Source organism: Xiphophorus hellerii, chromosome 11, assembly GCF_003331165.1.
Source record: "Xiphophorus hellerii strain 12219 chromosome 11, Xiphophorus_hellerii-4.1, whole genome shotgun sequence".
NCBI classification, from domain to species: domain Eukaryota; kingdom Metazoa; phylum Chordata; class Actinopteri; order Cyprinodontiformes; family Poeciliidae; genus Xiphophorus; species Xiphophorus hellerii.
In genome coordinates, this window is record NC_045682.1 from 15,171,891 (window position 1) to 15,199,813 (window position 27,923).

Sequence of the window (27,923 nt, forward strand, 5' to 3'; positions counted from 1 at the left end):
TTAATGATCGGACTTAAGGTGAAAGTTCACAACTAGTAGAAAGTAAAACAATAAAGATGTATTTACTATTCAGCTCCACAGCAGTCTGCGGAGTTTTAGTGCCCCCGAGAGGCGAGGCGAAATCAACGTTCAGGTCCTCGTGCAGGTGTTTCAGGAAGATACATCTACATTAAACAATTTCGCTGCTAGCCTTTGAAGCAATAATTTAAAAACTTAAGAGGATGACATTTCATATGTTCATCTGTCCTTCTATTCACCCTGAAAAGCTTTTTTTTTTCCTCCAGCAGTACTGTCTTGCAGAATAAAGAGAGAATAAAGAGTTTTAATGCATTTCCTGAAAACGCTTGAAAAATCAGCTTAGCCCATAAAGCAACATTGTAGAAAAGCAATAATAAACTTCAGTCCCGTCGTGAAACTGCTGGATATGCTTCACACTTTACCAGTCTTTTCACAAAGGTCAATATTGGTTTTCTGCACTCTCAGCTTTATTTCTGCACGTACTAATTTAGCTTTTTTTTTTTTTTTTTTTTTTTTGGTGTTATTGGCCACAAAGTCACAAACAAATAAGTTTGCCTAACCAATCAAGTTTTTCATCCTCTTTCATGTTTAACAGGACAGAATAATGTGCGGTTGCTCACCGTCAACAGAAATTGATCAGTTAGCAATGCCGCATGTTTGCTAAATCCTGCAATGCAGGAAAAAGTTATGTAAAAAAAAGTTACCTATAAAGTAGATAAATGGAGTTTTTTTTTCACTAACCAAAAACAGTCTTTTCTCACCTATAGAAAGAAAATAGTTGTACCTGTTAAATAAATGACCTGAGAATTACACCTCTTAGTCTAGCACTTGAGTGACACTTGTATTAATAACAGAGGAATAATAAAAAACAGCATAGCCTTGAATAAGTATTCACACTGATTATATAAACAGTTTTTTATGTATTTTCAACGGATTAAAAAAAGGCTGTGCATAATTGTGAAGTGGAAGGATAGGAAAACATAGGCTTTCAAATTTTCTTTGCAAATAAATGTTTAGTGTTGTGTTTTCAGAATGCCCCCCAAAAATACCTTACACAGCCACCTTTCTGCAGCAGCTTTTAAAATAAATTGGACTTTGACTGGACCATCCAAACACACAAATATACTTTCATCTAAAGCATTTTATTGTAGCTTTGTAGGCTTAAGGTTGTCGTCCTCTACCACATTCTCAACTGTTTTGCAGCTTCTATCAGGTTTTATGAGAGGGTTAACTTATATTTAGATACATTTAGGGTTGGAGTGAAGTGTTAGCTTTCCATCACACATAAAAGTTTTGCATGCAGGAAAAACAAGTTACTTTTTGGTAACATCTGAGGAAACCCCGGAGGACTTAACAGAACAGCTGCAATTATGCTGAGGCAAAAACCTTCCTCTTGGCTTGTTTATACTCACTTTTTGACAGAAACATATATTTTTTAATAAACTTATGTGTCAGCTTAGTTATATTTATTTCAATATCCAATCATGAGCTACAAGTCTGTACATAACTGGAAAGGAAGAAATGTGACGCCCCGCCCCCCCCAAAACAAAAACAAAACAAAACAGTAAACGCACTAATGTTTAGATTTGATTTCCTTATGCGCTTTAGCAATTTTCTAATAACATATTTTGAGAAATTTGTACTTTTAGCCTGTTATTTAGTTAATTATGTCCTTGGGTTGCGTGTTTGAAGAACAAACATATTTAGGTATCTGATAGATGTACAGTAAATGTCGTTATTGAAAACAAAACAATGTTAACTTACTACATGACAAGCCCATTTTATTGTCTTCCATGGATGGAAACAGAAACTGTGTACAGAAATGGTAGTCACATGCAATACAAAAATATGGATCTTTACAATAACATAAAAAACATGAATTGGCCCATCCTTAAAAAAACATGTACAGTCATTTTACAGTGTTCTATACATGAAAAAATATAAATATATATTTACACATCTGTAATAGCCAGAGCAGTACCTAATCAAAAAAACGTTGAAGTATCTTACATATAAAAGTTTTTTTTTATTTATTTAATTATCTATTCTTTTTTTTTTTTTTTACAAATTTTAGAAGAACTGTGTTAATTTGTGTTATATTAATTTATATACATTACATACTACTGGATTTGGAACACAGGTACTGCAATCTTTAACAAAACCCTCCAAAAAGCAAACAGATGAACGCTCACCCAGTTGCACGTGCACCAACAAGATAAAAAACGAAAAACAAACACATAAATACCAACAACCCAACTGAAGCCAGGAGTCACAGAACAGTGTACACAAGCGCACCAAGGAGGTAATGTTTATGGGAGGATTTTGGACACGTTCGCTTCAGATTCCTGATTGATGCACTTCAACCAAATAGATATCACATTTTATGCCTGTGTAGTTTTGACCCGCTTGCATTTTACTGTGTAAAGCACACACAGAAACACACACACACACACACACACACCTCTCACCGACCTGTTTTTGTTTTCAAATGCGTCCCATGAACAGAGATTTAGCAGATTGTACTTTAAAAAAAAAAAGACGACGTACAAGTGAGCACATCACACTGGTCAGTCCTCGAGACTCACCGGAAAGAAACTGTAAAAACACAGTGAAAATCACCATGCAAAAGAAAAAAAAAACAAAAAACTAAACTAAAATATAGCCCAAAAAGAAGTTGTTTTTTCTCCTTTTTGACAAAAGTGCATATTGTCTGGGCATGGGGTAAGTGAACAACATGCCGTCACACTAGCCATAAAGAACAGCGAGGGAGTAGAGGCGGAAGGCAGCTGGTTTGAGAGCATCACTCATGCAGCCTGTCCGACATGTGTCGAGCCCTCAGGGGGGGAAAAAAACAGAGATATATGAAGTTGTCCGTTCAGTGATTGGGTCCGTTTTATGTCCAGCAGCGCCTTTTGCTTCGTGTGTTTTCAGAGAGGAGGAGGAGGAAAAAGTGCCATTGTCAGGATCCCAGCAAGAACAGCCACATCATAGCAGCACAGAGAAGGTGAGCAGCCATCAGCAGGCACAGTCAGTCAGTCAGTCAGTCTCACAGACGCCACAAGCCAGTTACTCACAAGCCCAGCAGATGTTTTAGAATCAAGCAAAAAAAAAAAAGAAGAAGAAGGCAAAGAGATTTTAAAGATGTGTCAAAAGGGAAAAGCAAAAAAGGGCTCTGTATCTTTCATTTATTTCAGTCCCTCGATCCGCTCTTCCAAACAAAAAATATGCCAACGGTTAGACACGGAAGATTGGACTGGGGATTAGTGGAAGTGGTGCCCGTTTCAGGCAGAGGCAATGCTTTGATCAACCCTGTCACAGTTAGGGATCCAGGAGCATGCAAGGCAGAACCAGGCTTTGTTTTGCATTGCTTATGTTTCAGAGTGGCTGCTACAACCTGGATTAGACGAGAGAAAAAAGACAAAAAAAAAAAAAAAACAGGAGAGAGAAAAAGGGCAAAGGAAATGTTAGACGGTTAGTAAAAGAATCAGGCTGAACAGGAGCATTTTGATTAGTCAGAGAAGATCCAGCACATTAAACAGGTAGAGAAGTTCATTAAGACAGCAGGACTTTGTACTTTTCCATTTTAAGGTATTTTTCAACTTATAAAAATTCTAACCTGTCATTTAAACCTACATAGGTCTATAGTGAAGCTCTGGGGCGCTTGAAGCAAAAGCAAAAAGTGTGAAAAAGCAACTTAAAGACGAAAAGCAAAAAAAAAAAGTAAGATATGAGCATTAAAATAAAGCTGAGTCGTATACATGTACAATCAGAGTGAACCGAATTCCCTGAATGCTAATGAAACGTTTTACTGCTCAACTTAATCTAATCAAAAGTGATTGAAAGATGATGCAATCCTGCTGGTGTGCCTATAATTCAGATTTTTTTTTGCATTTTAAATACACATAACTTATTAAATGTTTCAGCAATTGTGTAAAATGTAAATGTTTTAAAAGTTATTTAAAAAAAGTTCATCTTTTTGTTTTCATTGATCGTGGGAAAATTCTTAGTTACGGCACCAATACCCGATTCCTGATCTAGACATTTAGCATTGTGTCAGCTTAGTGCTTTTTATGAAGAGATGCTGGTGACTAGATCAGTCACTGAACGTACAAAACAGGTTGTGTTAAAAACAACACTGTTCTGTGAGAAAATATTTAAGTATTTGTGAGGTTTAAGAGGGAGCACAAAAGTTGTAAGAAGCTATTTAAAAGGGGAAACAGTTCACCTTTCACACCCTTTAAACATTGTTTTAATTATATAAAGCTACTTTTTGATTATTTATGCAATTTTCTAGTGATTGTGATGGAATTTTGTGCCGTTTGTCTGAAATCTGATGTAAGCAAAGGTTTTAAATTTTTTTAGCGTATACACACAGATGCTTTTACTTAGCAATCCTAACACCTAACGCAAGATGCTGAAGACATTTTGAGATGTTGAGCTTTTATTGTTCCGTCTCGGTTTAAAATAACATTGAAAACCCTTTTTATAGCGACTCATCTCACACACAAAGTGAGATATTAACTCTCCTCTCAATATATAGGTAGGACAAATATTTTGAACACTACTACTTTTTTTTCTTATTTATAGTAGTGAAATTACAGTTAAATTACTTTCGACACTCCTTCATATGCATGAGGCTGTATTTGTGGAAAATGTGGAATATGTTTAGCAAAAACAAAAAAAAGCATATACTCTTAGACCCTTAAAATAATTTCTACAGCATTTGTTGTCTCGTTTTAAAACAGGATTCATTAAAAAATTATTTAAATTTACCGTTTCAAATACACAATAGCTGTTAATTATTCCCATTTTACAACAGTGTCACAGCTTCAGTGAAGAAGGGGCTGTATTACAACCTCCATCTTATATCGCTGTTGGAGGTCAGAATCTGTTCCTGACATCATGTCTATGCATTTGGAAATACCCTAACCGTTATAGACAGTAGCTGTTTCACCTCAGCATTTGTAAAATATAAGCACCTCAAACTACTTCTAGAAATATCTTTGCTTGAAGATTGCCTGAAGAATAAATTAAGCTAAAGAAATTACGTACATACACATCTATGAAACACAAAGTTCACAGCTTATCAAAAAAATAAAAGCAAAGAATCTGATGGACTATTTTAAAACAAACATACTAATAAATCTATTTTTTTTGGTAGTTTTTTGTTTTATACCGCAGCTACAAGTCTGACCAGAGCTCGGCTCCAGTTATGTGTCGTTTATACAGTGTGGCGACAGAAATCATGACTGCGTAGGTCACTGTACCACAGAGAAACCATAAAAACAGAAAAAAAAAAAACGTAGAATCTCTGCACGCGTTTTCATGTCCAGTGTCTTCACCTCCGCTCCTGCTGCGGGATACCTACTCTGCAGACTTCCAGAAGTGTCCTGGGTGCGACAGCCTGCGGTTGAGTTTGGGCAGCTTCTCCAGCATGTCAGTCAGCTGAGTGAAGGTCGGCCTGTCTCTCGGGTCAAACGCCCAGCAGGCAGAGAGGATCTCCTAACAAAACCAAAATACATTGCTTTAACAGGTTTCTTGACTATATTAAGTAAAACGGTGTAAACACAATTTGCCAACTCACTGTGACCTCCTTGCCCAGGCTGATCGCCCCCAAAACCTTCTTTATGCCCTCGCCACTCCCCACCTGCCAGATGGTGGCTTCAACAGGCTGGTTAGTGATTGGCCAGTCTCTAGCTTGAAGCTCATACCAAATTGTTCTTAAAAAGAGGAAGTCAGTGATGTAATTTATATTAATCGGAACTCCCAGAACCAGGCTGTAGGACTCCAGAGCTTCAACACAACTTACCCAAAGGCATACACGTCCGCTGCTGTTGAAAAGGGAAGGCGATCCTCATTGTTGCCTGGACACATTTTACGCACAATCTCCGGCGCGAGGTAACAAATCCAACCGTGCGGAAGTCTGAGTTTATTCTCACGCCTGAGAAGGAAAGGAACATTTTTACAAGCATGCCATTTCTTATAGAAATTACTATCTGACAAGCACAAGAGATGGGTGCAGGATTGCCACTGCAGGCCTCAGCAAGTTTTCCAGATCACTGCAGCTCCCTTGGCAACAGCAGAGCAGTGTAAACAGAGCTTCAGCTGAGCTTGAGGTTTTAAGGTGGCGTTCCTCACCTCCCCTCCTGAACGACTCCAGAAATCCCAAACAAGCCAAAATCCGTGATCACGACTTTGTTGGTGTCGTGGAAAACATTCTTGGACTTCAGGTCTTTGTGAACGATGCCTTTGGCGTGAAGATAGCCCATTCCCTATGTTGAATAGTGAGAGATCAGATTGTGTAAAAACCTTCAGGTCATCTCCAATCCAATTAAAACACAGGACTAACCCTATGATAAAGTGTTTGAGCAGCAACAATAAAACAGAAAACATAATTGGAAAAACATTTGTATTGTTTTGCATGGCAAATTGATTGAATTTATATTGTGCCTTTCTAGTCATACTAACTAGAAAGGTACTTTTATGGTGAGTGCGAATCAGGTGCTTTTACGTTCACCCAGCTGCACTAAGTAACATGCAGTAATGCAGCACCTCCCCCCCCTTCATATTCAGTTGCTGCACATTGCCAGCAACTGAATGTGCAGTTTGAAAGATGGTTTCTAAAATTGTCCTCTTACTCACAAGACAGACATATTGAGCTATTGGAAATATATCTGCTTTTAATATATATCTGGAAACTAATGAACAACACTCTTTTTTTTAGGGTGCAGATAATTTAAAAATTGTGTTATTGAGCTACAAGCAGCTGTTGAGTTGTTAACTGTGGGTTGTCTGCTAAGTAAAAAAAAAAAAAAAACATAGGCTGTGGTATTCCATGTAATAAAAACATGAAAACTTTGCTATTCTTTCTATGTTATTAAGTTGGTTTAAAAAATATATAAAAGTTATAATTAGTATTTATTTTGTTAGATTATTTTTGTATCAGGAGAAATAATTGACTTAAGAGAGCACTAAGGACAAACAAAAGGGTTTTGGCAGGAAGTGACGCTGAACATGACACAAAACAAAATACCTTTACAATCTCCTGAGCGATTTGCCTCGTTTTATTGATATCCAAATTATTTTTGGTGTCCCGAACAACTGAGTACAGCGTCCTTCCTTTACAAAAACTAAAGGAGAAAAATAAGGAGAAGATTACACAACCGAAGCAACGTCCCAACTTGAGGTGCGTTTGATTTATCTGCTCTTACCTGGTGATGATGGCTAAGTGGGGTGGAGCCATGCAAGCCCCCATGAAGAGGACTACATTCTCGTGTCTGGTCTGTCTGTAGTTCATCACCTCCTTCTTAAAGAGTTTCAGATGATCCTGATTGTTTCCATCAATCTCAAGAAGTCTGATAGCGACCTCGCCGTGCCACCGACCCTTGTGCACTCGACCCCAGCGACCCTGATCGACAGAAACGCAAAAACTCAGGACATTTACCTTCTCACACTCGTGTCGATAACACTGTTGTGAATCCTCACCTTTCCGATGAGTTCTCCGAGATCCAGCTGCTCAAAAGGAATGTCCCACTCCTGCAGGTACACGCTCGTCTGGCTGGGCTTGCGGGATATGGGGCCCTTCCATTGGTTTCCACGAGAGCATGGCAGATCATCCAGCTCGTCGCACTCACCGTCTGAGCCGATGTTCCCCATCATTTCCTCCCTGTCCTCCTCGTATTCCCCTCCGTGGTCACCTCTGTCGTCCTCTTCATTCTCCTCCTCCGCTTCAGGATCTTCATCCTCAATGTTCTCATCCCCTTCCTTAAATCAGGCAGCAAGAGATTGGTTTGTAAATCATTTTATATATAAAATTATCTAAAAGCATGTTGTGACATTACCTCTTCATCTTCATCCTCAACCAGCTCATTGTGTGTGTCATCTGCTGACTGTTCTACCTCACTGCTGCAAAAAAAATTATATATTGTCATCAGAGGTACAACTTAAGAATATTTAAACATTTAAATTAAATCTAGTAAAGTACAACTTACACTGTGTCTTGGAGGACATCAGAGTACACATTTGTAGGACTGCAAACATCTACAGAGAATAGCATAACACCCTTTAAATGATTCAATAGTTATCCCACCATACAGATCATGCAATTCTTCAACATCTCCAGCAGATGGTGTCAAAATGCAGCTAAGAGCCAGTAAGCACACAGAGAGAGGAGGAGGATACACTCACAGCTAACAACTCTACAGAAATCATGCAGGAGGAAGAGAAAGCTGCAAGAATCTAATGGTTATGGAGTGGTATGATGGCGTAATAAGAACTCGGTGTGTCACTAAGGGACAGTCAACTCACCGGGGAAGATAAACTGCTGCCTATGCTGAAAATAATACGCAGCTTTTGTGAAAAATACGGAGAGGGGAAAGACAGCATAGCAGGAGAGATTCTGGGTTAGTGAAGCTTTTGGTTAGGAGACCATCATGAAAGCACAGATCAGTGTTAAAGACCCCGAAGGAGTGAGAAAGGGGTGCATGAGGCCAATAACATTATTATTACTACTATTCAAGAAGAAAAAATTAGCTTAAATGGATTTGAAAAGCAGAAATAATCACTTTAAGCTTCAGGATTTGTTCGTGTTCGTCAGGAGCTTTGCGGTCAGGTTTACCTGGAAAGTTAAATCGGTTGTCTCTGTGTCCTTTGGGCGAAGGGTTAGGTGGTGGCGTGGCACTCGGAGGATTGCTCTGCTGGAAGGGAGCAGGGGAGGAAGGAGTGGATGAAGTGGTGGAGGATGGGTTGCTGCTCGAGTCCAGCTGGTTCATGACAGGAGGATGATCCTGATGAGACGCAGATTTCAAGAAAAATAAAGTTTACTCAATCAGTATATCACTGCGTATCACTTCAGATTACTAAAGGAGCTCATAAGAGCCAGATTTCATTTCCTGAATGCATTATTACAGTAGAAATTGCTAAAAAGCTGTCATTGCTCCACTTTACAGCAGGACAAATGAGCAGATGGTGGAACTGAGTGAAAAAAAAAGTTTTCTCACTTATAGAAAGAAAATAGGTCATTTATTTAACAGGAACAACTGAGAATTACACCTCTTAGTCTAGCACTTGAGTGACACTTGAATTATTAACAGAGGAATAATAAAAAACGGCATAGCCTTGAATAAGTATTGACACTGATTACATAAACACAATTTTTTATGTATTTTTGACGGATTAAAAAAAGGCTGTGCATAATTGTGAAGTGGAAGGATAGGAAAACATAGGCTTTCAAATATTCTTTGCAAATAAATGTTTAGTGTTGTGTTTTCAGAATGCCCCCAAAAATACCTTACACAGCCACCTTTCTGCAGCAGCTTTTAAAATAAATTGGACTTTGACTGGACCATCCAAACACACAAATATACTTTCATCTAAAGCATTTTATTGTAGCTTTGTAGGCTTAAGGTTGTCGTCCTCTATCACATTCTCAACTGTTTTGCAGCTGCTATCAGGTTTTATGAGAGGGTTAACTTATATTTAGATGCATTTAGGGTTGGAGTGAAGTGTTAGCTTTCCATCACACATAAAAGTTTTGCATGCAGGAAAAACAAGTTACTTTTTGGTAACATCTGAGGAACAGCTGCAATTATGCTGAGGCAAAATAACACACAGGTGAACTTAATAGTATTTATTAATTAAGTTACTTGTAGAGACAATTGGATTGTATTTGGGGGTATCATATTAAAAGTTCAAAATCTTTTTACTTCCATTTCACATTTATGTGGTAGTCCTTATTGGTCTCTCTCAAAGTAAATCAAACTGAGGTTAGTGGTAATAAGAAAAAATATGAAAAGATGTTAGGTATTTTGTATATTAAAGCATTTCTTTACCTTTTTTGTAATGGCCTTTGGTAATGTACCAAACTGAGGAGCTTCCTGTGGTCGGTCCACAGGGTTGTTTATATCAGAAGGAACTGACTCGGTCCTCCTAATTTTGGCAACTGCAGAACACATAATTATTTTCACACAGGGCCTATATCAGAAATTTGTAGGGGGAGGGAATGTTAAGCATGAAGAAACGTACTTGGTAGAAAAGAGATTCTGCAGGATGGAGCCTCCTTTGTGCATTTGTTATGGCACTTTAATCTGCAAGGACAGTAGGCAACACATGGGTAGATCGGTAGCAATTAGCAGAGAGCACCAACAGAGCTCCTCAAGTCCAGATCAAGATTAAGTCAAGCCATCACAGCCCTCTACTATGAAGCAGGATTAATAGCTTACTAAGGTAACTTCAAGTTCAACACAAGGTTTTTTGGGGTGTCATGAAGCTGCCGTGCTTCTGAGAACAGAACTTGCACTGGAAGTATAACCTGCTTCAGAACAAGTTTGGTTAGCCTCTTATATCAGACTATAGATGATTCAAGTGCGTTTTGTTACCTGTATTTAAATGTGCTTTGTTGGAATTAGTAACAACGGTGTAGCCTGAGGGAGAGACTGATGATTCACTGTTTTCTCCTTCAGTACACATGAATGCAGGTTTTGTACTCCTCCAACTGTGTCTGCATGTTTGTGTGCATACAGCCAACTTTAAAAAAATGTTTCTTGAAATTAATGAAACATCACTGGATGATGAATAAATAAGACATAGAACAGGGATGATCTCATAAGTATGGAGAATATTTATGTACTAATAATAAAATGGTAAACCATATTATTCAATTGTGCTTCAGTGCTATATGCCAAGGTTAACTTTATTTATCTGTCAATTTGAAATTGTTTTTAAAGCATTTATCTGGACTATAGCTGCAATCCTTTTTTTTTCCTATTTCTATACTAATATTTTTTTTCTTACAAACATGATCTGATAACTATTTTTTCTTTATCTGCAGTGTTTGGCCTTTAAATTATGCTTCCCGGTTTAGCAGACAGACTAGAAAGTATGAATTAGACCTCATTAACTCAGAGACCAGCGATGACATATCATTTAGAATAATCTTAATTATTCAGACAAACTTACCCAAATCTGAATCTCTAAACTGAACCTGCTTCACAGTACAGGGCCCAGGCTAAGTGGAATATGAGTCAAAATTAACCCAAACAAACAGTGCTGATTAACTAAACACAGATAAAAAGCAAACTCATAGCTGCTGAAAACAGAATTATTCCCTAGTATGTAATTTTTTTTAACGCTTTGAACATGTAAAACACAGCGCTATTACTGTGACTTAACTAGTTTATGCAGAAATCTTCTCTGCAAAATGACATTTGTTCTTTGTGCCTTTATTCATTTAATCAGCTTTTAACCAAGAAACGTTACCCTCTATGTATTGTCTTTCCACCATTTAAAAAAAATGTAATACTTAAGTAATTTGAATATAACTGAACTGTATTTATTTGCCTTACATGTTTTTCTACAGGAAATCAAATTTTATTTCAAACAGCTAAAGAAGCCTTTTAAGCAAAGTAGTCAACTTACCGACAGTGTTTGCATTTAACACCAAACATCATGTTCTTCTGACACACTTGACATGTCTGGGATAACCAGGACTTGGTTGAAAACCTACAAATGACAAAGTCAGGTCATTTCATTTCTGCACTATCAGTGCACTGAATTACGATTTGTAAGTAGGAAACAGCTAACTTTCTTCAGTGACATAAGTTTGTGAAAAAGAAAAAGGTGTACCTGTGCGTGACGGCTAGACCGATGTCCCTCCTGACTGCTTTTGGGGAGCTGCGGTGCAACGCTACATTATCTAGGCAGGCAAGAAGATGGAAGACAGGAAGATTAACAACATTCTTGAGATATGCTGTGGTGGTCCTGCTATGTCTTTATCTTAAATACATGGAAATACATTTAACATAGATTTTTGTAAACATTTTTAAAAATGCGCAAGGCCCACTTTTAATTATGCTGTGCTCCTCAATTAGCGTGGGTGTCCCTGGCAGGGTGTAAGGTGCGGTGTTGGGAGCTGGCGTCACTCCAGGGGTCCGTGCGGGCTTGACTGGATACCGAGAAGGCGAGTCCTCACATCCATTCCCATTCACTTGCATATTCAGCAATAATTTGTTCTTTTTACCACACCTGAAAGGTAAAAAGATTAAAAAAGAAGAATATCAGCAGACGTAATTTACTGGTATCAAGTAGCGACACCTTTGAAGGTCTGCTTGAGTTCTTTACAGCACGAGGCAGGTTATGTAAGCTGTGCAAGGAGCCACGTAGAGCACCTTAATAGAACTGGCACAATGACAATAGTGGCATCCTTAACACCCACATGGAGGTCACAAGAAGAGCACCAAGCTGTGCCAGACCTGTGATCTGGCCACACATGTAATCACACGAGAGGAAAGACAGCTGGGAAAGAACAAACTAACATTTTGTATCTGAACACACATCTCTGCTCAATGCAGTAGTTCTCTTGTAGTACTGAACAATTTTTCCGCCCATTCCATAAAGCAACAGGATATTGTAGATAATCTTGTGGCTTGTTTGTGTATCTACGCTCTATCACAACACAGAGCAAATGGGGGGGAAAACAGCGATTGAGTGTGCTGCCACCCCTGAGCATTGGATTTAGGAAATGCTTCCTGTTTTGACATGACTCATAATCTGCGGGAATTTGTTTGGGATTAGCTCCCTTCCAACAGTAAGAGAAAAAGGAGCAACAGGCAGGATGTGAAAGGATGCTGCACAGGGAATGCGAGGGGATCAAAGCAAAGTTCTGCCCGAGTCCTAAACCAGACTAATTCATCATTTGAGAGAGACAATAAGGAAATATGTCACACTGGTAATATTGTACCAAATATTACCAGTATATTACCAGCAATGGAAATTTCGTTGAATTCTGTTCAATGACAATAAATGCTATCTATCTATCTATCTAAATTCTACTCTAATCAATGAGCTGACATAAGAATTATCAACAACAAACTCATCAGAAATGGCAAAATGACAAGCATCATTCCTAAAATTAGAACTACTTCTAAATATTATTTATTAATATTTAAACTTCAGTTCATTGCTTAAAAATAAACTGTAGCATTTGTGTTGAGAGAGAATTATTATCATTTATCCATAAAGAATCCCCAAAAAATTCAAAAGATTCTATAAAATATATAGAGAATTGATTTGAATTTAACATGAACTAAACTGGAGATTCTCAAATATAACTGGGAGATTTGTTTAAAAAAATATATAGCGATGCATCCATTTATCTCACTTTTAAACACTTCAGATGAAGTTGATGTACAGGAAAAAAAATGGGCTATGCAGGTATTGGACTTATCAATCACCAATTAGAGACGATCGACAATTGGTTGAGTCCAAATTGATTGGTGGACATCCAATAAAATCTTTTATCTTTTAATTATATCAGATCTTCAGTTAATGTCCTCATACTCAAACAGACAAATTTATTTACAATTTAAAATGTTAAAATGGTTTGGTGATTTCAATGAAAGCTAAATTCAAGATTTAAATTCATTGATAGGATAATAGTTTGGCTTCCTCCTTTACAATTGTTTCCCACAGCATGACAGCCATCTCATGTCCAGCTGCTGTGAATGCTAACAATTACATGTCATAAATGGTGAAATTTCACCATCACCTAATAGATTTTAACGTGGACGGTGAGTTCAGAACGGCACCTACTTGTTGTTGGGGGGATCCTCGATGCGGTTGCCCAGCTGGGACTCGTGGCTTTTGCTGCGTGTCAGAGTGATGTTGGGGAGCAGATGCAGAACCTTGCGGGACGGAGGCGGAGGAGTGCAAGGGGGCTTCAGTTTTTGCCGCCTATTTGAGGGTGGGGTTACAGGCGGGGTGGAGGTGTGCCCGTGGAGGCGGGTTGTGCGTGGCCGAGGCATGGGGAACAGATCTGTGAGGAGACTGTCGCCATGGGCGTATGATCCCAGCCCATCTGGTGTGGGTGCTGCTGAAACAGAACCAGAACGGGGATGATGGAAGGTAGCAGAGGGGGTGGATGGCGTGGACTGGATGGTGGAGGGGCGGGCTAGAGGCGATGGACTGTGGGGGCGGAGGGGAGTTCCCAGGAAAGACAGCTGGTCTGCCGTTAGTAGAGAGCCACTGTCCCTCCTGGTGGGCTCAGGCAGCCAGGAAACACTATCCTCTTTCATTTCGCCTCCTGTAAAACAAACAACAACAATTAGAAGAAAGCCCAAAGCTTATATACAGATTGTTCAATCAGGGGGCAACATTAGTGATAAAACATACCTGATTCAGTGGCACTCTTTAGACAGGAGAGGGCAGCACCAAGTCTAGCACATTCTTCTGAACTGGACCCCAGTCTTCTCATTGCATCTCTCACCTGGGCTCCAGTCATCTGCAGTAATGTGTCCAAGGACAACTTTGTCTCTACCGCCTGCAGAAAAGGGATGAAAACAAACAGATGGATGGGAGTCAGTGATGGTACAGAGTGAGGGTGACAGCAAATTATTAGAAAAACTGCAAAACTGGGAAGACGGATTCATAGGACGGGGGAAAACTCCTTGGCCTGAAAAAAGAAACAATATTACAAAACTAAGCTTGTAATTTAAACAGATTCTTACAGTTCCTATATTTTATAAAACCCCTGCTGATTTGCACACAATTCTGTCCATTCTTAATTTTTAGATTGTTAAGTGGTATTAGAAATATTCAGACATTCTAAATAAGTGGATACAAATTGGACCCATTTTGTCTTTATCATGACATTTTTCATAAACTTGCATTAAATAGATTACTTTATGAAATAAAGAAACAAGCGCCACACATAGATAAGATTAAAGTAGCATCATATATCACCAAATGCCTGGAAATAAGAAAAATTAAGTTAAAGTCATGAGTCCAGTATGTGGGGAATTTTCTAAATTGTAGCCAGAACTGGACTTGCACACAGGGAAATGTGCAATACTTTACAGATACACTGGTAGTGTTGCAGTGTTAAACTGTTAGTGTCTATTTGCTAGATTTGTGAGATTCAGCAACTTCGTAGTGGCCCTGCAAGTGTATATGAGTTAAGATTTTCTCTTAGTGTCAGAATTAGGCTCAGGTTGAGTCAATAAAATGGGTCATATTAAGAGTCACCACAAAGATCAACAACCAAATAAAAACTGCCTGCGTGCATATGTTGATTTAAATATTAAGATTTACTCAAATATACAAAGATTAAAATATGATCTCTAGAAAAAAATAGCAAGTGAAGATTTGAATCTAACAGAAAGTGAAGGGTTATAGGATTATGTGCTTGCATGCATCAAAGAACACGTCCCTAACCTTTATCTGGTTTCATTAAACTCAAAACAAAGTGCATCAAAGTACATGCTCTTTGATGGCGTGTATACAGACAGATAAAAGGTTCAAGTTTGATGAAATTAGTGAAAAGAAGAAAAAAAAACCCTGTAATCACCAGTTATCAATCAGACTTGTTCAAGGGAAAATTACTCATATTTTGGTGGTTCTAAGTGTTTGCAACAGCAAAACACCACCATTAAATTATTAAAGAATGACAACAGCCTATTTTTTTTTTTACCATTAGAGCAAAGAATTATTACAAGAAACTGTAGAACGACAATTTCAATGCAACATTGAATATGTACCGCTTCTTTTATGTGGGCAAAAATTGCAACCCAAACAACACTTAGGACCTTGTCCAGCATGTTTAGGATGTTTTTTTTTTTTTCTTTACATGGGAAGTGCGTAAACGCTTATCAGTCAGGTTAAACCCTTTGCTCTGAGAGGGCAAACACTGATCACAAAACTAGGGCAACCTCCCACACTCGTGTGTACTCTGTAAGCAAAATGAAGAGCACACAGGCGGATGTGCAAAAAAAATACAAAACAAAAAAAACACTAGCAAGGATGAGAGATGGGAGAATTAAAAGTGGCCATGGGCCTGCTCTCCTTGTAGCTCTTCAAATACATAACAAAATTATATAATGTAGCTACAAAAATCAATCTTCCCACTTTAAATTTAATTACTGTTCAGAAGAAGGGTAGGGAAACATGGGCCCTTTTACACTTCAGGTGCGTACAACTCAAATTGATAAGCGGCTACAGAAATGGGGAAGCATTTGTAATCTTCATTTAGAAGGCCATCCTGGGTTAATAAATGTTACTAATTCACAGAGAAACCATTTAGGAAGGCAGGCGCCAGGAGCCACTCAGGCCTGTCATGGACTCACTTCCTGTAAGCTGAAGCGTGGGAGCAGAGATGCTGGATTCCATAAATAAAGTAAAAACCATCAGAGGATTTTTGGACTCCCCATTACATAATGCAGCCCTCATCGTACAAGCCAAGGAGATGCACTGTACAAATCTCAGTCTGATAATGTGCAACGCTTTAAGTGGGTCAGCATCATGCAATGACAGCATTATGTGACATCAACAAGCACCTTTTATACCGGTAGAAAACTGTAGCGCCTTGCAAAAGTATTTGTGTATACCTGAACTTTACACATTTTTTTTTTTTACAATCACAAACTCCCATTTCTTGCCATACTGCACAAAACACTTCACAGGTCTCTTGACTCATTTAGCAACCTTAGACGTTCATGTTTAGACTAGTTATTAAGTAAAAAAAATTAAAAAAGCCATGCCTGCTTGATCTGATCAGGAGGATAGTTGTTAATGTCTTCAGTTAAGAAAACGAATTGAAATCAAGTTTCAAATAAATCGGATAGATTTCAATGCCTGCACAAATATCAAAAACTCCACTCCACTCGGCTAAAAAGAAAACTGGGACAAGTCCCAGAAAGCTTCCATCAAGACAAGAGGCTTGAACAAATATTAACTTTTGGGACATTCCTTATACACTTGTAGAAGAAGCATTTGTTAGTCCAGCAACCGTGGAATCAACTTCAGAACGACAGCCTGCTGGACACTAGCTTATTGTGCAATCAAGATGAAAATATCAAACATTTTACAGGACTCTGACAATGGCTTTCCTTGTATTAGTCTGAAGCCATATTTTTAAAGTGCTATTAAATTTAAATTGGCATTTTTGGGTTGACGTGCAGAGCAGACAATAAGGTCCACTTTACTATCCTACAGCACTAATCAGGCATTCCTCATGCACACAAGAACAGGGTAAAGAGTACACATACTGGACACACATCAGTGTGACACACACAGAGCAGACTGCTTTACACCACCCAGAATAGATTGGTAATAGTAAAGAACGGCTTGGTGTACCTGGATGAGCTCTGGTCGCAGGTTGACGGTGCGCAGCCAGTCTCGTAAGCGTGGGTAGCTGTCCAGGGCCTCAGGCCTCTCTGTGTCTGGGACCTTCCTTTTACACTGCAGCTGTTTACAGATGTATTTCATCAGCTTTACCTGCAGGAAGCAACAGAGGATATGACAGAGAGGGGAGGGGCAGGTCAGAAGGAAACGCTCACTTTTTCCCTTTGCTCTGAAGGGTCATCTGCCCTTTAAGTAAAATTTTTGCAAAGACGGCATAAAACTGAGGAGTCACTGATGACGTGTGAAATGACACATGCAAATCTGACCAATATTTTCCATCAACACATGCTCCATCAATTTCAATAAAGCCACATAAAGGAAGCACTCAAAGTTCTAAGTTTCCATTCCCACTCATATACAACCTTACATATTTTAAAAAAGTTACACAGTATACAGGTTGATTGTTTAATGATTGCATCTGTGGTGCTGGCAGGGAAGAGAATTTGTGGCAAAGAAATTGATCCATCACATCCAAGTTCTCACAGATGGTAGAACAGCAGCATGAACAGTCAATTTAATGTTAGCAACAAGATTACAGTATGAAATAATCTTCAGTAACTATAAGACTGCACCATTTGTCACAATCATGCATTTATATAGTTCAGTCACTTCTTGAATAGAAATGAAGGTTTTCAAGAGGTTCTCTCTCTAACCATATTCCCATAATCTTTGGCCAGCTTTTCAGTCCTTTAAATAAAAAACTCCCCACAGCATGATTCTGCAACCATCATGAGTTATCTGAATGCTGTTAGTTTTCTTCTGCATATATAAACCAAAAACGTAAACTATATAACCTACAGTATGGGGCATATGGTAAACTGTGGAAGCAATTTATAATTACTTTCTTTGAACAATAGTTTCTTCTTGCCACTCTAATAAATATTCATTTTAAAAAAAGGTACCGAGGCCTTTACAGGATGGTTGTATTTGTACAAATATTTTGAAATCAATCATTTTTCTCCCACTTTACAATAACTGCTGCTGCTATTGCTAAAACACAATCCAATTTGTAGTTGTAACAAGAAAAAACCCAAAAGCACAAAAGGAGTATCAATATTTTTGCAAAATCTGCTAATCTGCATATCTGCTAACCACCATGTTCTTCACTCAAATCTACTTTTAATCTGTGCTGAAGTTTCAGGTGACAATAGACACAAGAACGTCGCTGTGTTCAAACGCGTCTATAAATCATTCTGTTGGAGTCTTATTCTCGCCTTTAAAAAGAAAAAATAAAACCTGCGGTCCTTTAATGCTTTCATGTCAAGTGCAGCGGTCCGTTCTGCGAGTATTACAATGAACACCGCGGTGTTGGTTTGCAGCAGCCTGCATTGTGCAGCTCACCATGACTGTATAGTGTATCCTTATCTCACTGTCTATCTGAAAAGAGTCCATTACAGCAGGCAGCACCTTCAGATGAGCTGAGCAGCACCGGCTAGCTTGCATCTCGGCGGGTACCTTTTGGACGTCGGGGGGAACAACAATGGTGAGCGATATGCGTCTTTCTCCGCACATTCAAACACACCGGTGACAAATCCACTTATCAGTCAAACAGAAAACCAGCGCAGCCTTGCATGGCTCAGAAAAATGTGGCCTTGGGTGGTGAAAAAAGGCTGCGAATAAAAGCTTCTCAACAGGAGTATGAAAAGGCTACAGAGAGGAGGAAGATGGAGAGGATGTAATTGCTCTATGTGTTGACTCTCACCCTGATCTTCAGCTCTGCACTCATTGATCAATTATCAGCTGCACATAGTACATTTGAAAGTAACTGCAGGAAATACTAAAAAGCCTTACACAAACAGCTTGCAAGGGCAATGCCATAAAAGCTCATTGGTCAAGATGAAAATAAATAAATACAAACTTTAATGCACAATTGTCTGTCCGATGTTAAGTTCTCAGGTTAAGAGAACTTCATTATCTGAGGTTAAGATTATGAATCTTAACCTTCATAATTCACATTCAAAAATATTACCTGTGATCTAGTTGCATATTTCAGATTGCTGTAGTGTTTCTCATATCTGTCCCAGTGTGATCAAACAACAGGAGGCGTTTACTCAGTGTGGTTAATGAGCTCCGACTTTACCTCCCTATACACTAGTGCAGCACTGTGACGTCAGGTTACCTAGCAACCCCTCTTCTGAGTCGTCAGCAACATTTCAGTGGGATTTTCCCATACATGTGAAACACAGCTTAAAAGAGCACTTCTCGGTAAATAATGCGGCCATAGGAAACGGCGGCGGAGGTCACAGAGTGCAGCGAGGAGGCTTGAATGCTGTCTCTCACTCTGCCTGATAGGGGCCTAAAAAACAAAGAGATAAATGAGGATTACACAAGCACCAGTCCCCAGATCCTGCACTGATATGGGCAATGAGCGTAGCTGTGTTGGAAGCGCAGTCGGGCACACCAGCAAACCAGCACATAATCACAGCCCCCCCTTTGCATTTTATTTTTGGTGCAGAGCGGAGAAAACAGCACTTGACGCCTGGCCTGGAGGTGGGAGGTGGGGGAGGAGAGATGGCGTCAGAGCCCACCTGTCAGCCGAGCCAAACACCACCATGGAAACGGCCTAATGCTGTGCAGAAGATGAGTGACAGCCACCAGAGAGGAGAGCAGGGGAGGGGACACCGGGGGAGGAGTCCCATCAGCGGTCCGGCCTGACACAGCAGACTTGGGGAGCTGATCCCACCGCCTTGGTTGTTTTCTCAAGCCTCTTGCTGACACAGGCACTTTGGTGCACCTGCCAAGGATAGCATGGCCTATCTGAGAACTGAGCAGCCATGCTCAACTCCACAAAATGATATTTACATAGGAAGGTCAGCTTATTTTCTCCCCACTCTAAAACACACACACCCCACCCCCACACACGCACACAGACACGCATACTAAGCATGAGATCTTCAATGTATGATAACAGAGTCATGGTCACGGTATTAACAGCAAGCTTAAAACAAGAATGCTTTATCTACAACAACAAAAAGTGACAATTATTCCTACTGTGGTAAGACAACAGTACGATTGTGATAACACAATTGTAAGAATGTTATTTATTAAAATTATTTCCTAACTTTTTTCTGATACATAAACAGTTCTGATTTTTACACAGGAAAGACTTGCACATTCTCCCCAGGAACCACTAAATTTGGTTGCATACTCAATGTTGCAAAAGCAAAACCGAAATTTGTTATGACCAGAAGGTTTCCTACTTCACGACAAACTGAAATGCAGAACTCCTAGGACAGCTTAACTATCGGATAATAGTTAGACAGGACACAAAAAAAAATTTCTACTTGGAGGATGTTTAAATGAGGGAAAAGCCAGCTAAGCAAAAGTGTGAAGCAACTAGTGGGGGAAGGGCATCACTACTAGTGCAGTCACAAACTCCAGTCACTCTGGGACTTTGGAGGGATTTCACATGCAAGTATAGACCGATCACCAATCTCCAAAAATTAAGGAAATCAGGGCCGATTTATCGGTGCACCCCCGATAGTAACCTTAGAATTTTGGTATACCTATGTATCAGTGTCACACCACGTAAAAGGCACAATATAAGGATCCATTAAAGAAAGCTCTAAATATCTTAAGACTGTTCATAAATTAGCCATATGGGGAAATCAGATTATTACAATACTTTGTCGTACTTCATTCTTCAAATATTTTCTTGCTTTTGGTTGTAACTGGTTAGATTTTAACCCTAAGGTCAATATTTAAAAACAAAATCATGGAGGTATGTTATGGTAAATTTTGCCAACACAAAAAAGAGGATGTTTAAAAACCCCTGAAAAAACAACCACAACAGCAAATGCAGTTATGGGGAGGTCATGTCATCAGAAGGCCAAGGTCTGTTGGGGATCAATGGCTGACAGCCAAAGACAATAGCTGACTGCTCCTCCTCCCTTCTTTATGATAGAACAAGCTGATGTTGGCTTGGGAAGGGTGGTCAGGATGCTTCAAACTGACTGTGTAGATAAATTCATGTCCAGACTTGGACAATTACAGAATACAAATGAGGTCATTCCAAATCAACTTCATGATGACGCATCTCCGGCCTTTCCCCCCCCCCCTTCACTTTTAGACACCGTTATGCAGATCATCATTTCTTTAGGCTTAGCACTCCCTTCAGCCACCATGTGTTTATGGTGATTTTTTTTTTTTTAGATAAAATTATGAAGACATTAGCGGTGGCCTAAAACCTACATATGCGCTTTCAACTGATTTGTAGCTAGATCAAGCAGATCCTTGCTTGCCCACAATGAGCAAATCAGGCCTCAAAATTACAGGATGCAATGCAACTCATCCTGAGTCAGGTCAGGAATAGATCATGGCATCCCCACATGGCCAAACGATTCTGCTTTTCGCATGATGCATCCTATTCTTATTGGCTACACCTCCCTTACAGTAAAAGAGAAGGGAAAAAACCCTAAAGGAAACAGAGTCAGGGTTAGTGCTGATAGTCACCAGAGCTGTTTCCTCTACACCCTGGTGTCTACCTCTGTCTACTTCTACGGCTCTGACAGACACAGCGACACAAGCAGCGGTTGTCATGTCACAGGAGGCGGCCCAGCCGATTGGCTTTGATTCTCCCCTCCCCTTTCCTGCCTGCTCTCTCCTATCGCAGAGCCTCTTTGCGCGTCATTTGATTTTCTTATTTAACAACCAACCCTGAAAATGCGTAGGAAGACAGATGTCTAAATATAGACACAGCCACAACAGCTCGCACGACGAGCACACAGCAAACTCTCCCCCCCAACAGCATGAGGAGACAAAACAGAGTGACGCGTTTGCTGTTAGCTGATCATTACAGAAAAAAAAGAAGAAAAAGACAAGCTCCTGAAGGATACCTCACAACATTTATTTAGGGATATGTAAAAATACCACAGCTATTTCTGTGCATTTGATCATGTAGTTTGAAAACATGCAAGTTGCTGAGGCAGTGCTAAAGGACATGATGAAACTACAGTCAGGAGTATAAAGAGCTGCAGTTAAGAGCAACACAGAGGCAGCATGAGAGGCAGACAGAGACCGAGCTGAGTGGGATTAATATGTGAAAAGTGAAGTACCAGTTAGCACTCCATTTGAGAGGGGCCAGTATCATTATCCTCTCACAGGCAAAGACAGAAAAAACACATACAGTTCAAGAGGAACAATAAAGCTCGCCCCAATGAGAGAATAAAGCCAGTTCAAGCTGCCCTTGATTGCACTACAGTGCAATATTGGAACGATAACCCTGAGCACCACAGAGTGAGGCAACTTCTGACCTTAGACACATCGAGCAAATTCTGTGTCTGAATTAGAAGCTTGGTAGTAATTACATCTGCCCTGCTACAATCATGACTGACTGATTAACTGGGATATAAAAACAATGTCTATATATATATAAATGCAACCCTTTTAACATTTGCAAAGAAGGGCAGTTGCTAGAAGTTTCAAGAGTGAAGCAGAAAAGAACGTCCTTGTTCCCAAGATCTGCAGCAAACATAAAATCTACATCTACATGCACAGAAATTCATCCTAAAACGTATCGTTAATTGTCGTGTCTCCCGGCCTATGGCAAATAAGGAATGTGGTAAAACAATTCTCAAGGAAGGCTAAATCAAGAACTGAAAGTAAAGTCTGTTGACAAGTTGCAAAACAGTATGCCAGCAAAGATAAAGGAAGTAAGGCAGTTGATTTTCAAAGGAACCTAAGCCCCCCAATCAACAGAAAAAAGGAAATTGTTGCCAAACTTCTTAAATATCTTGATGATGATCCCAATTATAACTTCGTTGGAAATAGGTATTTACCACTTAATCAAATCATCTTTTCTCTTGTTTTGTTCCTAAAGTTTAAAGTCATTACAACTTGATGCCACAGAAAGTGCCTGGTGAGCATAGTGAAACAATGTGCATCGCCATTTACCATACAATTGTACAAATTACAATATAATTTGCACAATTATTATGAAAATACATTTGCTTAATGGAAACACGTCAATTTAAAAAAAGAAAAAAAATGTATATTTTTTTTAGAAAAAGTTTTGCACTGAGATGAGGAGGATTTTCAGGTGTATTGAAATTAGTGTATTTTGCAAAACTGCAGTGGAACTACTTCTTTCGCATCACAAGAGTCACATGATCAACAGCTGGATGTTACCTCTGGCATAAAAGACGAAGAGGACGAACGGATGTTGTAGTAGGAGGATGATTGTGTGGCAAGTTTATTATTGACTTTTTGCTTGAACAAACTTATTCACATGTGAATTTAATTGCGTTTTTTATTTAATGCAGGTACCACAAGTGCAAAATTCTGTTATTTCAACTTTAGAGGAATATCGATATTGCGGACATTTATAATGGAAATGCAGCTTAGGACACTTTTCCTTCCTTCAAAAATTGAGGAATATTTATGATGTGGAAACCAAAGAATGGTCACACTGTAAGGCAATGCTGTTTTAGAGCTGCAATATATAACTTTTATTTAAAAAAAAAAAATGTTATTTACATATTTGTTCCATGTCCTAACAGTATAATATGACAGATAATCTGTGAAAAAAAAAAATCAAGCTCTTCTGCCTTCCCCTTGTGCTCTTATAGCAATCCGCAGAAATACACCAGTCGGTCAGAAACAACCAATTAGAGTCTGGGAGAAAGTCTTAGCTTTCCCTCTGGCTAAGACCTTACAAACACGTGAGTAAATGGATAGCTATTTACTCTAACTTTAGAGCTATTTACGCTAACTTTCTTCTAGGTTACATCTAGCTCGCCACAACGGAGCCTGTCATGAATGCTCAGGCCACCAATGATGGCGGATTAACAGTTTTCCTGGAATGGCAAGTTGTTCCTCCGTCATTAGCACATTGAGAAGGGCATGTCAAGCATGACTAACAGTGCTAAGACAAAAAAATATGTAAAAAACATACATATGTACACATTTATACACAATGGGTAACTTTTATACCCATTGAGTGTACAAGTTACACGTTGTAGCTTCAAATTGCACAGTTAGCCCAGCTAACTAATCAGCTAATATCGGCTTGTTCTACTTGTGTTATTCTACGAAGAACAGAACAGCAAAAGGAATATTTTTCTGTCAATAAGCAGTTGCTAAATGTAGCATGTAGTCAATTTTTGCTTAACCCATGTATAAAATCTTTTATTATGGTAAATGTTACAGATAGTATTAACAATACTTAAGTACAAGAAAGATATACTTATTTTATTTTTAACAATAGGAATTAGATCATCTCATATTTTTTTATTTTAAAATGTTATGTAAATACCCTGAAAGAGTCAAACTGTGGGATTTTTACTGACAGCTATGTTAAAGATAATTTTTTGCAAATGAACAAGACTTTGGTGAAATGAGAACAGATTCTCAGCAAGAAAAACAAGAGTACAATTCACAAATTTCAGCAAGTTTCTAAACCCCTTTTTCTGTTGCTCCCTCTTTAGTTTTATGTAGTTATTAGCTTATGTAAACAGTTGTTACCTTCCTTGTTATTGTGCAGAAAAGATTGAGTCAAATAAGATGATATTTTATCACCACTGTAATTCCACCAAGTAAAACTGTTTATACAGTGTGATGTGGTTAAAAACTGGAGAAAAAAAATATGCAAGATAAAAGACTTCTAACATATGCTGGGAATGTACAATCTGACATATTTTGGCTTACTTGTCTGGGTGAAGATACCACAAGAAGAAAGACAAGAATAAAAATCCACAAATGGAAAGTACATAAACTGCAATCCAGACTATGATTAAACATACTGCTACAATGTGCAGTCTGCTTACAGTTGCATTTTGTCTTTATTCTGGACTTTGCAAGAGTCGCAACCTTCATCTAACAGCTTGTCTCCAAAGGGACTGTACTCTAGAGGTAATCTATGGGAAGATACTTTAGTCAAGTGGAAATAATTTAGTTGAAATCAAAGAAAACACCAATAAAATATACAATTAGCCACCCAGTGCATGTCTACACTGGGCATTTCAGGTGCAGCCGCTTTAAGTCAATGAGAACGTTGATCTGATGTCAAAAACAGGAGTGTGAAGATTTTAAAACAAAGGCCTTGAGTTACACTAAGCCTTCGTGAAAAAGATACAATTCTGTACTTTGCAAGACCACAAGTCAACAAAATCAAACTCAAAATAACCACGTCCACTGCTTGCACAAGTTAATTTCAACGATAGTCTGTTACAACACCTCATAAGCATACGAGGAACAAAACCCTCCCCAAAAAACACAACCTCAGAACAGTTTTTAAGAGTCTTCAAGAAGCACACGAGAACGGCACTGCGTGTCCATTGTCATGCAGAACAATGCTGGTGAGGAAAATGTATCTACGAGACAAACATACCTCAGGAAGTACTCTGCCAGATCACGTCCTGTTCCACTGACAAGGCACAAATGACAACGGATAAAGACGAGTGGAAGAATGTAGACTTGAACGGGCCGAGACTTCATAATTCCATTAACCAGTTCGGGCTTGCTTTGGCTAACCGAACAACTTTGCTTCAGGAAGCAAAAATGTAGCCAGCCACTCAGCTTCTTCTGCTCCGCTTCTTCACAAAACCAGTGGGAGTGGATGTGGGGTAGGTTAAGAAAACAGCTAGAAACACAAGCAAGCTGAGGTTGTCGGGCTTCTCTTGTATTTTATCACTTAGCTTGCTTTTCTGTTAAAACTTGTTCCCACAGGGCGCCTTTCAAATTCACACTTAAAAGTCTGCCAAGCACTTAAGGACCAACAAATTTGTTTACTTTCATATTCTCAAAAGATATACTCGTATTGTTTTAGCACCGTACATATTTTTCTGTGTTAATCTGTCTCTTCTACTAAAAACAAACTGAAAAGAATAAAAAGTCTGATAAAATTAACCCCTGTAAATAATCATCGGACTCAAAGACTTTTTTTAAGCACAATTGTTTAGCATATTAAAAAACTTTTTTAAAAGGTGTGATTGAAATTAAATGTCCTGTTGGGGACTAATGTACAATTTCAGCTATACAAAAATAAAACAAGCATGGATAATTAATAGCCTCTAGCCAATCAAGACTAAACATTCGTTTTAGCCAAGGTATATAGCTTGAATAAACCATGAACAAATCAAGCCATTAGCATAATTCCCATCCATCCACTGTATATTATACCTGTTTATTCTTGCAGGGTCACTGCGTGGCTAGTGCCCATCTCCAGCAGTCTTTGGGCAAGAGATCAACTCTCTTGCAACATTTTTCTCCAAGAACACAATGAAACACAGTAGGTTAGTCTTAGATATGATAGGTAGAAGTATCCAATGAAGCAGTAGTAACACAAAACTACTTATTAGGTCGTTTTAAAAATTGATAAATTGTCTTTTAAATAAAATAATTTTAAAAAAGGGTCGGGTAGGTTTTGCGGAACTGTATACATGTCATTTAGTGGGAGCTCCTACTGGGTTGTAAACTTTGCTGACCCCTGCCTTGTACATCTGCCCAACAAAAGACAAAGCTAACGGACTGGGACATAAAATGTGTTGCGTTCAGCTCACCATATATAGGCTGTCCTGCAAACCAAATGCCTTGGGGACAAAAACACAGTCAAATCTTCCCAGCAAGGCAACTGAATCAGCATCTAGATGCAAATGAACTTCAGCCCTCCCTTAACACATTTTCTCTTAACACACAGGACAAGTCATGAGAGGTTAGGATTGCTCTCTTGTTATTTGTTTTGACAGGCCGGTTGCACAGGCACACAACATCCAGCTCTGAGCTGCATACAGATAAAAGCTGTATCAGATTATTGAATGTGTGCCATTAGGCCAAGCTGGATGGATGCAGCTGCACGGCACGGTGCTGCGAACTATCTCAAATAAAAAACAGAAGGTCATAGCCGGAGCTACAGCCATTCGGGTAGAAGTCGTTTGAGAACATTCCAGATATAATTAGGCCAATTTAATAGTGATCATCAAGTCGTCGCCACCTCAAGCCATAAAACCTATAGTAGCACGGTGTGAGCGATAAGAAAAAACGTGCCCAGCTCGCTGACATAGTGTCGCTTGCAGCCCGTAGTCAGTCGGACATAGCGTCGTTGCATCATGACTCCGCAGTTTAAACCAGACAGCTTGTTACGGCAGCGACACATCTCTTTACCTCTAAAGTGCGTATTTCTTGCTGCGTGAGGTCGTTGGACGCGGCGCATTTGGTCCGTAGCCCCTGTAAACTGGAGATGGAGATATCAATCATATTCTGGATGAGCTCGCACTGATGGAGCGCGGCCATCGCTGCGCCACCGCCGCTGTGCCTCTCCGGCTGCTGCTCATCACTCTCGACCATCTTCCCACCGTTAGCAGACACGCTATCCATTCCTCAGCATTGGGGCACGGCTGGAGAGGGAAGGGCTGGAGTCAAACCGCTGAGCTCGAATAAAACATAAAGCGGCAGTCCAGCGACGCAGCGACCTATGGTGGAAGTTAGCTGACAGCAATTGTCCCCGGCTGCCAATGCTGGAATATCAAAAAAAAAAAGAAAGGAAACTTAAAAAAATGTTCCCCAAAAACTATGTTCTCGTTAGGCGGTCTTAATTCCGCAAACATTCGGCTCGTGTGTCCAGTCTATGTGGGCTTCCGACGAGAGGGCTTCACGAGCTTCCACGGACAGCTCTGGCAGAGGCTTCACCGACTGTCAGCTGTTGGGAACATCACGGTGCGCGGTGCAATCTGGGAAATAAAGTCACGCTGGTTATAAAAACTGTTCTCGGCTCTACACTTCCCAACGCTCTCCCACAA

General features: G+C 39.3%; 1 protein-coding gene across 5 annotated transcripts; it reads right to left on the reverse strand.

The window, feature by feature from the left end:
- Positions 1 to 1,773: 1,773 nt before the first annotated feature.
- On the reverse strand, positions 1,774 to 27,923 carry ksr1a (kinase suppressor of ras 1a). Of its 5 annotated transcripts, none has more exons than XM_032576409.1 (21): positions 27,289 to 27,923; positions 17,143 to 17,283; positions 14,185 to 14,332; positions 13,606 to 14,095; positions 11,858 to 12,039; positions 11,641 to 11,710; positions 11,434 to 11,517; positions 10,042 to 10,103; positions 9,849 to 9,958; positions 8,636 to 8,804; positions 8,326 to 8,367; positions 8,010 to 8,058; positions 7,860 to 7,920; positions 7,504 to 7,782; positions 7,230 to 7,426; positions 7,052 to 7,148; positions 6,157 to 6,290; positions 5,828 to 5,959; positions 5,603 to 5,738; positions 5,387 to 5,520; positions 1,774 to 3,412 (listed from the first exon to the last, which is right to left on the reverse strand). In XM_032576409.1, the coding sequence occupies exons 1-21, from the start codon at positions 27,499 to 27,501 to the stop codon at positions 3,406 to 3,408; spliced, it is 2,937 nt and encodes a 978-aa protein (XP_032432300.1). In that variant the 5' UTR covers positions 27,502 to 27,923; the 3' UTR covers positions 1,774 to 3,405. The 5 variants fall into 5 exon arrangements, with proteins under 5 accessions (XP_032432300.1, XP_032432299.1, XP_032432303.1 ...); XM_032576408.1 differs by having other exon boundaries at positions 7,860 to 7,923; XM_032576412.1 differs by lacking the exon at positions 27,289 to 27,923 and adding an exon at positions 25,517 to 25,692 and having other exon boundaries at positions 7,860 to 7,923.